Source organism: Aythya fuligula, chromosome 3 (genome assembly GCF_009819795.1).
Source record: "Aythya fuligula isolate bAytFul2 chromosome 3, bAytFul2.pri, whole genome shotgun sequence".
NCBI lineage: Eukaryota > Metazoa > Chordata > Aves > Anseriformes > Anatidae > Aythya > Aythya fuligula.
Window position 1 is genome coordinate 55,764,910 of NC_045561.1, and position 16,609 is coordinate 55,781,518.

The 16,609-nt window shown below is 42.0% G+C and overlaps 1 protein-coding gene across 1 annotated transcript in view; it reads right to left on the minus strand.

Annotated features, from left to right (window-relative positions):
* AIG1 (androgen induced 1) overlaps window positions 1-16,609 on the minus strand; it is a 122,443-nt gene that overhangs the window by 11,142 nt on the left and 94,692 nt on the right. Inside the window, exon 4 of the mRNA XM_032185124.1 lies at window positions 2,335-2,450. Coding sequence (XP_032041015.1) covers window positions 2,335-2,450 — 116 coding nt within the window. The remainder of the gene's footprint in view (window positions 1-2,334; window positions 2,451-16,609) is intronic.

A 16,609-nucleotide genomic window follows, 5' to 3' on the forward strand; every position in this document is an offset into this window, starting at 1 on the left:
GTGGGGAGACTTCAAAATTCACAGGTAAAAAACAGAACATCTGATTAGCAACGGCCTACATTTTATACACAATTCTGCTGAGGGAGCAATGACATAGGGAGAAGGACTCTAATGCTCAAGCAGCAGATATCTGGCTTCAAGGTAAAAAAAACAAAAACCAAAAACAACAAGAACTATGCACCAGCAGGGGACCCACAGACAACCAAAGATACAAAGGAAGGAAGTTCCAAAAGGCTGGATGTAACCAGGTCATTTGCAGGTGTCATCTCATCTTAATGCACTGTGCTAACCTTGAGGGGGCTAAAGTGTACAGGAGCAGTGAATCCTAATGATATCATTACAAATTCTCTAAGTGATCATAGACAGTACTTCAATGTGCTTACCTAGCAGTAGGAAGACAGTGAACCTTAGCTGTGAAAAGCACGCACCCTTGAGTAAGATGGATGAGAAAAATACACTTTTCATACTTCTATTCCTCATTCTGTGAACATTAAATACACTGTATTGATATAATTGTATCATGATTTACCCTGCAGCCTCAGCCAAATCTTGGATAGAGGCTTCAAAAACAGCTGCAGGCTGCAGATGCAGAACTTGCAGGTGATGGCATGGTACAGCCTGTGTGTCCCTCTTGCCTTCCTAAAGACTTCTTTTCATAAAAACGGATTGAGTAATGGACTGCAAGTGCAGATTTTAGCAGGGCTACCATTAGGTAGAATAAGCAATTGTCTCATATCATCTTCTGCAGAATCACAACTCAAAAGGTGAGTCACTTGAGAATAGACCTATCCTTAAACAGCAAAAGCAAAGGAAGATGACAGTAGCCTGTGACCGAATATCTGCCTAGAAGTTAATTTCTTAATGCAGAACCTTTTTCCTCTGCTTTATTTGTCCTACAATTTCCTTTTACATTGTACTTATAGCTGTAGGGTTCAGATGCACCGTAGTAGGCAGGATCAAGCCATATGAGAATCACACTGATACTGTAACAGCTTCTTAAAAGAATTTAAGACACCTCTGTTTTTATTTCATTTGCAGAACTAGATTGCTTCATTTTTTCTATTTCTATTGAACTTTTTTCCATGTGTCTACTCAGATGATCATGAGGAAACTGTCACTGCCATACTAGGTCAGATCACGGGTACAGTAACTCTGCTATCTTGTGTCTAGGCAACTTCAGAGGAAGGTGGTAAATAAATAGCACAGTTACTTATTAGCATGTAAGTGTTAAAAGAAGTTCCTTTCTCCTGAAGAAATCATTATGTGCCTCTGTGCATGAGACTGTTCTTATCTTAAATTGAAAATATTAGTCTAGCTTAACAAGTATATGCATGCTTATAAAAGTAAGTGGCAGAATATGACTAGCATCCTGGGACACAGCATCCCACTTCAGCTGGATCACAGTCGTTTTATGATCACTTGATGTGCGTCGATGTACATGAATAATGGCTTCTCTTTCATTGGACCGAAGGGAAAAATAGCATGGCTGAAGCAGTATTAGAGTACTGCCTTGAGCCTGTGTTCCTCTCTCATTAGTTTGATCTCACTTGACTGGTGGTAAAAGCAGTATTATCCGTAGTTTTGGAAAACATCCTCTGAGCTGAGGGTTGTTGTGATGTGAGAAGAAGTAAACAGGAGGTCATGAAATGCTTGCAGAAGGGATAGAGGATATATGGTATCAAAGGAGCACTGTTAGCAAAACAAAGGCTTAGTGAAAAGTAAAATGCCAGAATGACCAAAGTAAATTAACTCCATCATATAAGTCAGGTGCTTGAATAGAAACTGCCCAAAGACAGAATTTAATGTTGCATAGAAAAGGTTATTGCTGTTTAGTTTTTCACAAACATTTGCATTTTTAAAAATAAACTCCAGAGTGTTTGGATTACTAGGTTATTCTGCAATCAATTTTACAGGAAGAATTTATGAACTAGTAAAGAAAAAAGACAGTGTTCTATCTTTTCTGTTGCCGCGTAAATACCGATGCAGGAAATCATTTGCCTATTCTTGATTTTATTTGATAGAACAAAACCCCTAAGCAATAAAACGAAGGTCCAAGAAAAACATTTAGCCTGAAAAAAAAAGGTCGAAAAATGTACCCTTGGAAAGACCACTGCTTACATGGGATTGTTCAACAAATTCCTGTTGTGTGAGGTTTGGCATATACTTTCTAAAAATATAAGCATCTGGGGAAACCAGACAAAGCCCAGGTCTTGGACCAAACGAGGCATGCAGCGTGAATCTGTTAGCGATTATATCCATAATGAAATATGTGCCCAAATTTAGCAGTACTAAACCCCCAATACAATATGAAAACACAGCATGTACAGCCCTTACCATAAAATATAGCCAACAGCGAAGGTGCACACTGCAGCCAGTCCGCAGCTCCTGCTGGGATACTGATGATGTGTTGTTCTCATCTCGATTAATATAAAGGGCAAAACTGTTGTATGCTAAAAAAAATAAAACACAAAACAACAGGGGAAAAACAGGTGATACAAATGATTCTCACTGCATTTCCATGATAGTTCTGCAACAAGAATCTTAATCACAAAAAAATAAAGACAGTTTCTGGATGGCTAGAAAGAAAAGGTAATATGACTCTATAAAGTAGATCAATAACCTGAATGCTTAATATTACCTCTATAACATTCAATCGTTTAAGAGAGCGGGGGGAAAACTGAGTGAGCAGAACATGCTTTTCATGTTGGCCAGAGATCCAAGGAGGACACTCAGTGAGTGAAAACAGGATGTGGCACGAGGGGACATGGATTCCGAGGGGACAGGGATCCCTGTCCTAGCTCAGCCCGCAATTGCTCTGTGATGTTTGCCACATCAGTTTGGTTATTTTGACCGTCCAAGTTAAGAGGCAATGTGTCTGATTTTCAGAAGCTGTAGGCACAAACAATGCCAAATGTATGAATATAAATGGAGGTATTTAATGCTTCTGAGAATCAGGTTTAAATGCATCTCAATCTGGGGACTTGAGAACAGGGGACATATTTTCAAATGATAGCCTCAATACCTTTGTTCCTTCATCTGCAAGGCAGGAGCAATTACCTTCTTCAGAAAGGTGGTGTGAATCTTAATTTGTTAGTTATTGTGCAAAATGGTTTTAGATTCCCAAATGAAACATATGAAAGCCAAAGCTGTAAAAACCTTTTCAGCCACTTGTCTTTATTTAGCTGTGAAAGGCCTTATTTTGTCATTTTTCCATACGTGTTTTCCTACACTGGCCCTTCTGAGAAGGTCTGTTCATCCAATTAACGTCAGCAGAATGAAAAATTGCATCTAGCCTGCCCCCAGCACTTGATGTCTAGATCTCAGAGTGCTGGCAGGCATGAAAACCGAAGCACAAGCATGTCGTGAAATAAACCCCATCATTTCCGAATACACACCTCACCTAGAACCAGCATTACTGCACGCTCCAGAAACATGTTCTGCCTTGCCACCTCGGGCCCACATTATGTCTGGAAACGAAGGTTACGGTTTATGTTGGCCACAACCCACCATGAGATGTGCACATGTAGTACTTTGGGGTGATGGAGGGCCAAACTGGTACATTTGCAGTAGTTACGCTGTAGACCCTCGCGAACATGAAGGCAAGACAGTCTTGGAATAGAAATATCCACACGTGCATAACAGGTTCCCATGAGAAGAAACAGCGGGGTACTGAGCCTTTAACAAATGTGGAGAAGGAAGAATTGTTTGAATGGGAAATGATAAGATAATGGAAAGGCTCTGGCTCACAGATGTAACATAATTTGAATTGGATAACTGCTCTGATTTTCAATACATCAGTAATTAATGACTGGCATTTGGAGAATGTCAGGTGGATAATACAGCAGTTAGAGGAGCTTTCAATATCTTCATCTTTTAACAACTTGTTCCGCCCCCATCCCTTTAAACAGTATAAAACAGCATCAAGGGAACGCATAGATGTTTTACACGCGTTCTGTAATAGAGGTGCCCACTGCTAGAGGAGAGGTCTATTAACTGCTCCGTACCTCCAGAGTCCATTAACAGGGACTGACAGCGATGCAAGCCCTGGAGGATCGCTTCTAAGTCTTACATCGGGGTGAAAAGGGTCTTTAGACAGAGATCAGTACCTCGCTGCACAGCCCCCAAAACCCTGTAGCTGGAGGCTGTGCAAATGTTCCCTGCCCTGGCTCCATAACCTCTTCAGAGGCACAAACAGAAGACGGCAAAGACTTTTAACTCCCAAACCCACCCTTGATATTTCTTGTATGACGTATTCTTGGGACACAGTCACTTAGTCTTAACTGCTTGTAACACACATGACAGTTGCAGAGCTTGGGAACCGTATTTCTCAGTTGAAGCGTTTGCCACTTTGGATACTGCTTGTTGATGCACTCTTCACTGATAATAACAACTCAGTAGCTTGCCAATTAAAAAGTAGTTAAAATAATTTCAGTAACTGCTCTCTAATCCAGACTCCTTTTCTCCTTTCTTTTTTTCCTGTGGTTATATAATAAAATAGGTCATTATTTTCCTAAATTCTCCTTTCTGCTCTTTTCTAAAGGTAAGAGAAAAAAGAGGATAATGAGCTATAGCACTGAGGATTTTATGTACAACATCCTGTCAAAAAGCACAGTGCAATTAGAAGCAAAAGGAGAAAAAACAGACATGTATCTTTAATCTTAATCACTTAGAGCAAATGCAGGTGCTACCTGCAAACAGCACAGTTTTAAAAAGCCAAGGATGAACTTCAGCTTAAGACATTCCAGTGAAACCGCCACTTAAAAAAAGCTACTGAAGATGCTTTACTCAAACTACAAAAAAGACAAAATTTCCCTTTCCTACACTTCCAGCCCCTTCAAAAACGTTAATTTAAAAAGCATAACCCTTTGTAAGCAGGGATACCTTCTGTCAAACAGACCTATCTCCAAAAACTCAAGCTATGAATACCAAATGTGAATCAGCCTGGCACCTGGATGAAGGCCTGGTAAAGGTGAGCGGGAGTCAAATGTGCTTGGAGTGAGATCTACTGGGAGCAGTACAGGTGCAGAAGGCCAGACAATTCATACCCTCTAACTTTTTTACCACCTGATTTTTGAATAAACTTGGGACAGCTGGAATCTGACACTTCGAAAATAATGTTGATGCTTCCTTGACCTGTTTATTAAAGGTCATGCAGTGCCCACCAAAGATGCCCAGTTGGTATCTCGGGGACTGATCCCATTGACTCACCATCAAGCTTGGTACAGGCCTGGGAAGGACAGCACATTTCTCACCCTGCTTGTCAAAGTATCTCTAGAGGCTTACTTAAGAGAAGGCTCAGGCTTGAGGAGGTTCAAAATGGTGAGGATGATTACTCACTGTAGAAGAAGCTGTCACTCTGCAACATTTAAAGTCTTAAAGAAAAGGGCAACTTATGGAACATAATGACTAGTATTGTGTATTATAACAGTAATAATCTATGCTATTACGAGTGAAAAATACTATATGGATAAGGCATTTTTATTGCTACAGAAAGAAATGAAAAGGAAGGAGATTTGACAGATCTGCTAGCAAGTGCTGGTCTCCGCAGAGCAGCAAACTGCAATTTCCTCCCCATTTTGCATCCACCACTCAGTGCTGCTTCCTGAGGTTTGGTCACCTACAAGTGGGGAAGAAATTTGGCTTGCTGAACCTTCAACTGCTGGTAACGACACGTGAAGACAGACAGAGACCACCCTGACTCACAGTCCAGGTGGTATTTGCAGGAAGGATATCGTATGGACAGTTTGATCCAGGAAACTCTCCGAGACTGACTCCAAAGGAGCAGCCTCTGAGTGAAGCTCAAGTAGTGGACACTGCGAAAACCACCCTGAGGGCTGCAGGTGGTTAATTCCTTGAACCACTGCAACAACTTTCTGAGAGAAATTCTGCTTGAAAGACACAGTCTTCAAAAGGTATTTTTAAAACACACATCTCCCCTCACATGGCATATATGTGCCTGATGACATATTAGACTGGAAAAGCACATTATGAATAGGCAGCACATCTGAAATGTTGGCTTGACAAACTGAGGTTTGATGGAGGGCTGCACTTCTGCAACAGGTAGCTGGAAGAAGAGATTTTATGTAAATCAAGTGCATTAGGAATGAGTTCTGTAATAGTCTTTAGGCAAATTAAATGCTTGCTCTTGAAAGCCTGATTGTATGTTTTATCTTCCAACTAGTAAGTGCTGCTTTTTTTAACACTGTTTTCATCAGTACCTTGACTAGCCTTTTGTCCTCCCCTAACTGTGCTCCAAAGGGAACTTTAAAGCTTTTTAGAAAGTGCTAAGTCAACGGCTTTGAGTATTGGTATCTTCTGTCCTTAGCACAACCTGTGGTGCTGCTATCTTCCCACTAAGCCACACAGCCCTGATCTGCAGAGGTTGACCAGGATTGCCTTTAAGACCAGGAGTGCAGTCTAAAAGAGCACCTGCCTCCTCAGATTCCCAGTTACGGTGCAGAAGCTTTCTTGGAAGCTTTCCTGGAGTAAGGAGCCTACATTTATGTGCTGATCTATATAATTTCTGCAGCCTGGGACCTGGAGGGCTGCTCCCACACCTGCTGGGGAAGCTGCCCAGTGCTGTGTCACCACCACACCAAAGGCTGCTGATGCTGCCATGAATCCGTCTGAAGCCCCTCCTTGGTGCCCTCTGCGCAAATGGCTGTGTGAACTGCTGCATCTGTTGGCTGCCTCCGTTTTCTGTCTTCCTAAATTCCTCTCAAAAATCTAGTTTCCATCAGTAGGACGCCATCCTTCGCTTCTTTTTCCGAGCTCCCAACTTGATTATGTGTTGTTAAACAGCTGCTGCATGTCAGAGTGAGTGAAGCAACCTGTCTGCATCTCCTTCTTGCTGCTCAAGAGTTTGTGCAGCTCCCAAGATTAAAGACTTTACAGAAATGTTCAGCAAAATAACCTTGCCCATTCCTCTTCATTTAATATCACAACCAGTGTATTCTCCCTAGAAACCGATACTACTAGGCCTAAAATCTCTACAGTTGTAGTCAGCACCATTTGCAAAGTAATACCAGTAATAAAGCTGCATTTTCCGCATGTTCCTACTGGAGTAAAGTGGAGAACCAGATCAGAAACTGGTAAAACAAGGGGCACGATCGTGATTTACTTGTTGAGAAACTTCTGAGAAGGGAACAGCTGGCAAGAGTATTTATGTGTCATCTGAAGGATGATACCTTCCACCAAGGCAGCCTAATCCATAAAGAGAGCAGCAGGATATCAGAAATGGGTGCATAATAAATTGGAATCCTTGAGTGAGTCTGAACCCTTCTGAGACTGAAAGTGCTGGTAGCACTTTTCCCTTTACAAATGAGAAATTATGACTATTAACTGAGACACACTGATGCACAGGATGCACTCCAAGGCAGCCACAGACAGCTCATTAATTATTATTGTAGGTTGGAGAGAGGAAGAAGTATTCCATGATCTGAACAAAGACTAATACCATACAACGCCACAAAACACGCAAGAGCCAGAGACAACCATTTGCAATCAATATGAATGTAGAGTCCTTTGAAAAGAAAATTAACACTTCCTCCTTAATGCTAGCTCCTCTTTTCCTCTTTTCTGTACATACATTCAGTGGACATGGTGTATCTTATGTAATCAGAATTGTATCCTTTTCTCCACACATACCTAAAGTTGACGGGTTTGTTCTCCTTGTTCCTGACATATGCAGTATACACTATATACTGAAACAGCATCGTCAGTCTGCTCTCACCCCTGTGACTGCATTAGTGTCAGGGAAGGTTATATATAGGTGCTTATCTATAGAATTTCCACAGTGCCAATCACTGAGGCACTTCAGCACCTCAGAAGCTTCACTAAACATACCCTTGCAGCAGTCCTGCTCTATAGGGGCAGGATGTCCTATCCCCATTTTGCAGAATGGGAAGACAGAGATGGAAGGCCTTACTCAAGGTCATGTAGGGTAGCTACGGAGGAATGGAGGATCGCATCTCTGTTCCTGTGCATGGTGTCGGCCTAGGAAGAGCAAGCATATACAGAGAAGTAATGGAAATCTGGTAAGAAGGTGCCTCTACTCAGTCAAGTTTATAGCTCTGAGACGTCTTGGCCCTTTTTGGCGTCTCTCAGTGAGATCACCTCTTTCACTGTCTTGGTTCCTCTCTGCATTTGGACGTTTCTCAGCTGTTTCCCTCTGAGCTGTCCCTCTCCCATCAGTTCCTGTCCTACTGGTCCAAGAGACCCCCTCTGTGCCTTCCTCACCCCAATTCAGTAACTCCTGGGGTGATGCCTCCTCACTTCTGTCTTGGCCTCTTTGAGTTACTGCAGGTCCTTCCTGCACATCAATCCGTATGTTTGGCAGGTGCAGATGATGCCTTAATGTAAGACACAACAAAATCTTGGTCTCCTGGACTTGAAACAAGATGGTGGCAGGGACAGAATGGGATAGGATGTGGCCCATCTGGAATAGCAAAATTAGGTAATACCAGTGCCATGATGCCAACTGAAACAGCACTGTCATGCTACATGTTTAATATTCTTCACCTCTGTACAATTTGGTATGACTGCTTTTAATACACGTCACATATCTGGGTATCATGAAACACATGCAAAACACAATGTCATGTAAGTCACCTCTCCCTCTCTGCTGGAATCCCTTAGCCAGACTTTCTGTTCCTTCAAGGACGTGCCCAAACTCCCCCCATCAGCTCCCAACAGTGTGCCCTGCATTACTGGTAGGAGACTTTTAAAGTACGAGGGCAACCAACAAAGCTCAGCTGCTGTTCAATCAGCCACACCTCAGCAAACTCTTGTGAGGTCCAGTTTACTTTCAACCTCAAGTCCTTATTTTTGCCACAAAATCATTAGAAAATGTGCCAGTAAGGACTGGAACAGACATACACACATGCATGTCCTGTGCAAGGATCACTCACTCATTAATCAAAATATTAGGCAAAGTATTTTTCTATATATTTTATTCAGCCTATTTGCCTCTTACCGGTTAAACCATTTGTCCTAGAACTTCCTAACCTGCCATTTTCAAAAAGGTTTATCCAGGCAAAGAAATATTTTCTCGTGTCTTACAATTATCCTTAAAATCAATGTTTATAGATATATATGGACAGACTTACGTGTACAACAGATTTAATTTACATGAATGATTGCCGGGTGTTTATGCAGGTCATGATGAAGAAGTGCTAGTAAATTCATTGAGCCTCATGTATTCCTAGCACAAATGTCGCTACAGAAAGCTTGCAGATGTATTTTAGCAATGGTTTAAAGCAATTCTACTCATATGGAAAATAGTATTCCTCTCCTTGAAAAGCCAGTTCCTTCCATATCATGAGGCCAATTACACAGGCCTCAAAAGGAGAAAATAATTTGTATGAATATGCTTTCTAAAGCTCTTTTAACTGATTTGAAAAGTTTATCTATACACAAAATGTGCCGTGTTAGATTTTAGTGTCTGGCATTCTTCCACGGCCAGCACTAAGGCTTTCACAGAAGGATATTTTTGGCTTCATGATAGCAAAAGGATCCTCTTTCTAACCTGAAGACATTGGACTTTGAATCTGTCTCTGGTCCAGGATTGAATATTGCTTGTCCTGGGCTTCAGGCCAGTGTAATTTGGGGAAAGAAATTCCACATTTGGGAAAATCAAGAATCCATTCTTTGGCAGTTTCTTTTTCAAATGGTGGCTCTTTGATGCTATTCAGAAATTTAAAATCTTGGAAGTGGTTACTGAGGAGCTGGATTTATTGGGTGTTGTGCAGGTGAGGTAGCCAAAGGTCAAATGTTCATCTATCACATGGTAACTGCAACTTATCTGCAAGTTGGTTCAAACAATTTATTTCACAGGCATTGTCATTATCTATATTTAACTATTTCTTTAGATTATACATGCAAACTCCTTTGGTAAATAATTCTGTGGGGAGTGACATGATTTCCTAAGCCTTTTTGCTCCCGTATTACAGAAAACAGTAGCAGAATAACACGAGTGTGGTCTCATTACTGCACCCAGCAATCTGTCCGTAATCAGCTTTGCATGACAAGCACTGCCCTGCGTCTCCTAAACAGTGTGTACTCCACTGCAAGGCAGAGGTGCGTTAGGAAACAGCATCCCAAGCAGCTGTGCCTGTGCCCCTGGACAAACACTGCGCTAGCACCAGCTCCACGCTCCTCCAGCCTCTGTGCTGACACTGGGCAGCTGCCTGCCTTTGCCAGGGGCAGCCCAAGTAGCAGGTATGGCTGGAAACCTTGTCGAGGGGGAAAATGAGGCTGTGCAGGAAGGTGGGAGAAGACAGAGGGAGGTATGCCCCCTGCGTGTCCTCTAGAGCTGCTTCTCCTCTGCAAACCAGCCTGGGGAACATCCTGAACTACGGTCTTCTGTCATGAAAATACACTGACAGTCCCTACTTACTTTGCCCACTGTATGACATACTTTATTTAGGAGGATCACCATGCTTCAAACTCAATTAGTCCTAAATGGTATTGTTCATTTTAATACAATTGTTATTTTGATTGATAATAAAAGCCTACACTCCATAGTAAAAGCAGCAATGTCGGACACAAAGACATTACAAAATCTATAACCTGACCCTTTAAAACCTGCCTTGAACCATCAGGCTTGACTTATGAGACCAGTTACAATAGCGCTTCATGCAAAAAGCATTAGGTTAATGCTGGATCAGGCAATGTTGCCAAACACACCCTGGCATAATTAATCAAGAATATTTCAAAACCAGATCACCTCCAAGAGGTTATTGATTTCCTGTCACGACACGTTTTCCTTATGAGGTGCTACAATGCTATGTATCTGAGATGTGCTGGCATGTATTTTTCAGTGACTAAGCCTTGATCTATCTTCCTGGATTCCTGCCACTGGTGCATTGACATCTGCAACTACTCATGTTTGACAGTCTCATGCATGAGCTATGTGGCTTCCAAGTTGGACGGGATTAGTATAGGAGACTTTCTGAATACTTGAAATGTAATTGAAAGCAGATAAATACAAGGGTCTCAAGAGGGTGGCATACTTTGTACAAATGGTATCACATTAAATCATGCATATACATGCTTAGAATGAGAAAGATCGCAGTGTTAACCAGCATAGTATGCAAGGAAGTTTTTCCCCTTGCTCTAAAATACTTTTGAATCCTGATAATGTCCCATTTTTCTGAACTCTACATATGCTGCATGGCTGAAGCGTGGTTGGACAAGCACACAAATGTACACATTTGGGAGAAGGGTCATGGGAAGAAGAACATATATGGAGACTGGCAGGTGTTTTGCCTTTCATTCATGCTTGAACTAAGGCACTTGTCTTCTCTGAGCCATGCCTGCTATATGATGACAGCTGAAGACGAACTACACATCAAGTAATCTCAAGATTATGCCATTATAATGTAAAATGTCAGCAAATAAGAAACGATCTTTTTTAGAGCAAAATTCAACTTTATTCCTTACATAGAACACATTTTACTTACCTGTTTTTCTTGGTGAACGTGGACATTGAAAACCTCATCTGTAAATGCATGTTTGTACATATTTACTGAATATTGTAAAATAGAGGATGTAAACTGCTGTACAGAGTTTATCTGTTATGTTGCCTTCTTTTAAATTTTGAACTCTGCAAAAACAAGTAATCTTCCTTTATTGCAGATAATGCAGAGCTTGATAAACTCTTCTAATGGGAAATACACTACTGTTTCCTGCTGTCAAATACTGATTGAGGATTGCAGTGATGGGTAACATATCATAAGCACAAGAGGACTATGATATTGAATACATGTGATACCAAAGGGCTTCAAGATAATCAGATTGTAGCAGAGCTGTATTGGCTTCTCTGTGTTGTCTTGCAGACTCTGGCCTGCTTTTTTCTGTTCACTTTAACCTTGGTAAGCCTGGCTCTGATTCCCTCCTTACGAGCTCTGTCCCCAGCCAGACTGGTCTCACTGAGGTATCGGCGAACTGCATGGCCTGTCTATCCCAGATGTGAAACAGGAAGAGCTGGAGATGCGATGTGATTCTTCTTACCACATGGTAGCTTTTTTCCTAGTAAGGAGGGCAGCAGAACTGTTGTGTGGGGCCAGTGGTTCCTCGGAGAGCAGTAGTTGAGGGGAAGAGCTGCAAAGGGATAAGTGGTCTCACTTCTTAAACACTGGGGAACCCTGGAGAAAAGAGGACTTCCTACTCTGCCTGGTGTTCCTAGAATGAAGTCCTCAAAGACTTCTGTTCCAGCCTCGCAGCAACAGCAAATCTGCTGAGGTCCTAAGCAGCTGGTGTGAGGTATCCCTTGGTCTCCTTCCCAGGACCCTGCTAAATGTGGTCAGAGAAGTTTATCAGTTCAGTCATAATTGCAGGATCATAATACATTCTTCTGGTATCAAAAATCTTATCCATATTCCCCTACTGCTACAAGGATTCAAGACAGAACCTCCTTTGCAGCACCTTCTCAGAAAACTGTAAAGCAAGGCAGCTGTAAGGTTTTGCCATGTATCTTTCAGCTGGTCTGATCTCTTCTGTATGGAGATGGATGCTTGTATTGGGACTGAGGTCACCCATACATGCAAGTGACTCAAGACACTGTTCTTTAAAGGTCAGAAGTATCTTTTTGTTTTACTGTAAGGTTATCCAAACACTGAAGGCTGCAGAGTCTCTGTCCTTGGAGATATTCAAAAGCAGACTGGACATGGTACAGTGCAACTGGCTTAGGTGGCCCTGTTTGAGCAGAGGAGGTGGACAAAATGATCTCCAGAGGTGCTTTCCCACCTCAGCAACTCTGTGACTCTGATCCATGATCAGAACGTTCTTGGGAACATCATCTGTGTTCCCAAGTGCCAGGCTGTTTGGTTACTGGCCTTTACATCCAGTACTGTCAGTCCTCCCCACCCCTTCTTCCATCTCCTCTTCCTGACCAGGACTGGGCCCACAAAAGTTGCTGCATTTTTATGCATGGTCTTGACACCATCTCCTTGGTTCTCTGGGGTGAAAGCGGAAAGGGAGAACTGAACTGCCCCGACCTGCAGCATTTCACCACTTAAGAAATCTCTTCTGTTCACACTCAAGGTATTTTATAAATGCAACAGTCCTGTAATTGTCAACATTTTGTAGCTGAGGAACAGAGAGACAACAGGAAGGCCTCAGCTCCACATGTAGTTTCCTCGTCGTTAATGATCAAACTGTGTGCGACTGTGTTTGAGGTGGAAGATTATGGAGATGCCTTTCAGGTGGGAACAGCTCGGTCAGTCACTGGATGTGTTTCATAACGTTAGCTATAACATCATTCTGTTGCAGCTAAAATACCCACAGTGTGAGAACTGCAGAGCAAACCCATACACACAGGGATGATCACTACAGACGTTCATTGGTGAAGAGAGATAACAACAACCCTGACATGCCTGAGGCTCACTCCTACAGAGGCCTTACACTGGAGAACGGCATCTCCGGGAAAAGAGACTTACCTAATACTGTCAACTTATTATCAGTCACTGGCTTTCCCATGTTACATGCTTATTTTTTTACTCCCATCAATAAGGCTGCCCTTTAAGCCTTTGGAGCCACTGCTAGCAAGTATCTGTAGACTGCTTATTAGGGTAGGGGCACCCACGTGTGTGATTCACCTCTGCAAGTCTCTATGTGGGGTCCCGAGCCAGTGTTACTTTCAGCAAGAATAACAAAGTGATTGAACCTGGCCCGTTCTACTGGCAACAGCACTTGATAAACAGGTTACATGAGGTACATCCATGCCAGGCTGGGAACTTCAGTCCTTTTGTTTCTCCTCTTGTGCTGCGGCTTCAACATGCTCTTAGAGTGTTACTGAACTTTCCCTTGCAGAAAAATATGTTTTTTGTGTGTTTTGTTGGTGGTTGTGGTTTTGGACTGGTGTTAGTATTTTAATTACTTGACCTATTAGCCTCCAAAACTGTGGGGTATTTTTGTTTAGAAATCTTTTTTTTAGTCTCAAACCAACTTCTTAATGCTCTCAATTTTTGAATAAAATTAAACAAAACAAAACAAAACCAACAAACAAAAAAAACACACTATCCCTTAGATGAAATGTCCAAGAGCAGCAGAACTACTAATAAAAGGCCTGAAACTATATTATGGCCCTTCAATAAATCCTAAACTTTAAAGAGGTAACTCTAGTAGATGCTAACACTTCTTTCTCACCTCAGGAACACCAGGTACCACTTTACCATGTTGCCATTTTACTGCAAAGAAAAAAGCAAAACAAAACCAAAAAAAAAGAGCTTTTAACAAAGGGATGAGAAGTATACTGAGACTCCAGCCAATCACTGTGGGACCAGCAGGGATTACCACTGTACATTTCCTTGCCGTGTGGTATATTTTTAGTTTTATCAATAATTAAGTTATCTTTTATTGTCACTATGCTCTATAAACCTCCTCCTTACCCTTGTTAGATTTCTGTGAGGCTTGGAAAAAAAAAAAGCATGTAAAAGCACTTTATCTGTGAAGAAACGCATGCAAACAAAGAACAAGCATCTTGTCTAAACCAAAGCAAGGGGAAATCAGTGATGGATTTTGTTGTGGAATGTGGGTGTTGGCAGTGCCTTCAACTGGGCTCAGCCCACAGCACCACACCTCTCCCATGTCCGGAGGTCAAACTCGGAAAAGTCCTGGTGTGAGGTCCACAGCCACATAAGGGCCTGAAGGTACTGACCTCATACGTTCATGGCAGCGGGAGAAGAAAATCCCGTGGATAAAATCCAATAGTTTAAGCACCCAATCTAAGCACATTATTTAAAATCATTTTATTAAATGTGAGTGTATCTGCCTCTGTAAATGTCAACGTAGACATGCTAGAAGAAGCACAAGAGGAAAAGCCAGAGGAATATTTGGGCTGTTGCCTGAGAAATTTATTCTTGTTCTGACCTCTCTCTGCTGTTGAAAGCAGAGAGCAACTGGGACTTAAAACTAATGGACTGCAGCTCCAGGGCAACTTTAGACAGGGTCCATGAATGTGAGCCCAGGGTTTGCAGCATGCATCTCGGTGACTCATGTGATTGGGATTCAGGGATTCACGGCATGCCTTCAGCTAGGCATATCTTGGGAAGCAGAGAGGATGCAGTAGTAGGTTAGGGAGCCAGGCAGATCACAACAATGTTTGGGAGGGAGTCGCTGCACTGTTTCCAACCTCCCCTTCCTAGGAGAAGTCACAAAACATTGAGGAATAACCACAAGACCAAGGAAACTAACAGGAGCTGGCACTTTGGTCTCCCCCTCCATCAGCCTTCGGAAGGGATGAGGGAGCTGAAATGACTCTAGCAACATTAGTGGCTGACCTCAGGGTGGCTACGGACATACTGCAAAGTGTCGTGCCACAACCGACATCTGAACAGGCGCTCGCTCCATCAGCCCCATGCAACAGCTGGGAGCCTGGCAAGCGCCAGCCAGCCTCTAAAGATCCTCTAAAGCAGGGAAGCACTGCCTGTGTTTTAAAGACACCCGAGCTAAGTGGCAGCACTAGGAATTGTGCCCTGATCCTTCAGGGAACCTTCTCTGTGGACAGACCATTCTCCTCTGCTGAAATAAAAGCTCAAAAGCTGCCCCCCCCCCCCCCTTTTTTTTTTTTCAAAAAGTGGGGAATTCTTCTTACTCTGTATCTGGGAGAGGTCAACAGCTCTAACCAGTAAATCCATGGCTGAGCGTTGAGAATTGCAGATTAATTAAATTGCAGGTATTCAGTTGTTTACAGCTGGTTTTGTGCAGGGAGGGTTAATACAAAAAACCTTCTATTTTTCAGAAATGAAAGCAGTGTGGATTTAGGCTTTCTTTAATCTTGAAAGAAAAAAAAAGTTTGAAAAAAATCTATTTTTTCCCCTTAAAATAAGAAAAATAATTAAAGTATATATTTGATTTCAACTGAAAAGTCATTTTTCATTAAAAAGTAGCCTGAGTTTAATATGTGACCAGCTCTGGCGGTAAAGTAATTGAACAATATTATTGAAAAAATGTCCTGGTGCCTACTAGAATTCCTTTGTGAAGAACAGATGCATCTAGTGGGACTGAAATACAGTTGAAACAGGAGAAAATATTTGGAAGACCTTGCTAAAAGTAATTTTTCATCAAAGACATTAGCACTCTATTTGTCAAAGCATTCAGAAAGCTCTTTAATTCTGCTAGACTTGTTGTTAACACTGCTGCCTATGTTGGGACAGTAATAATCTCCCATTTAATAAGAAGCCACATTATTTAATTTTGGGTGAGGATTTGCAAATGGCAGTCTATTCATTCATTTATATATTCCAGATGTATTTAATAGTCTTCAAACTGCTTGGGGCTGAAAGTGGGGAAACAAAAAAATAGATTGACTGGAATATGGCAACAGTCTTCAGTACATTATACCATGCTTTCTGCCCTCTGAGGAGTCTGAAATCATTTCAACTTCCATTTTGTTGCTTTAGTTTTATTGAGAGGAAGGAAACCCATAGCCCTGACCTCATTTGGGAAGAGCAATCACCACCTGAAGCGTTCTTTCTCTTCCTACATTTATCTGTCTTTCCTCTACAGAACTCGTCTTTACCTTTCTGCTTCCAGCCTCACATTGCCTGGGTGCTGCTCTGCTCCTCCAGTCTCTCTCCACTTGTATGGCACGGTGTGAGGAAAGTGT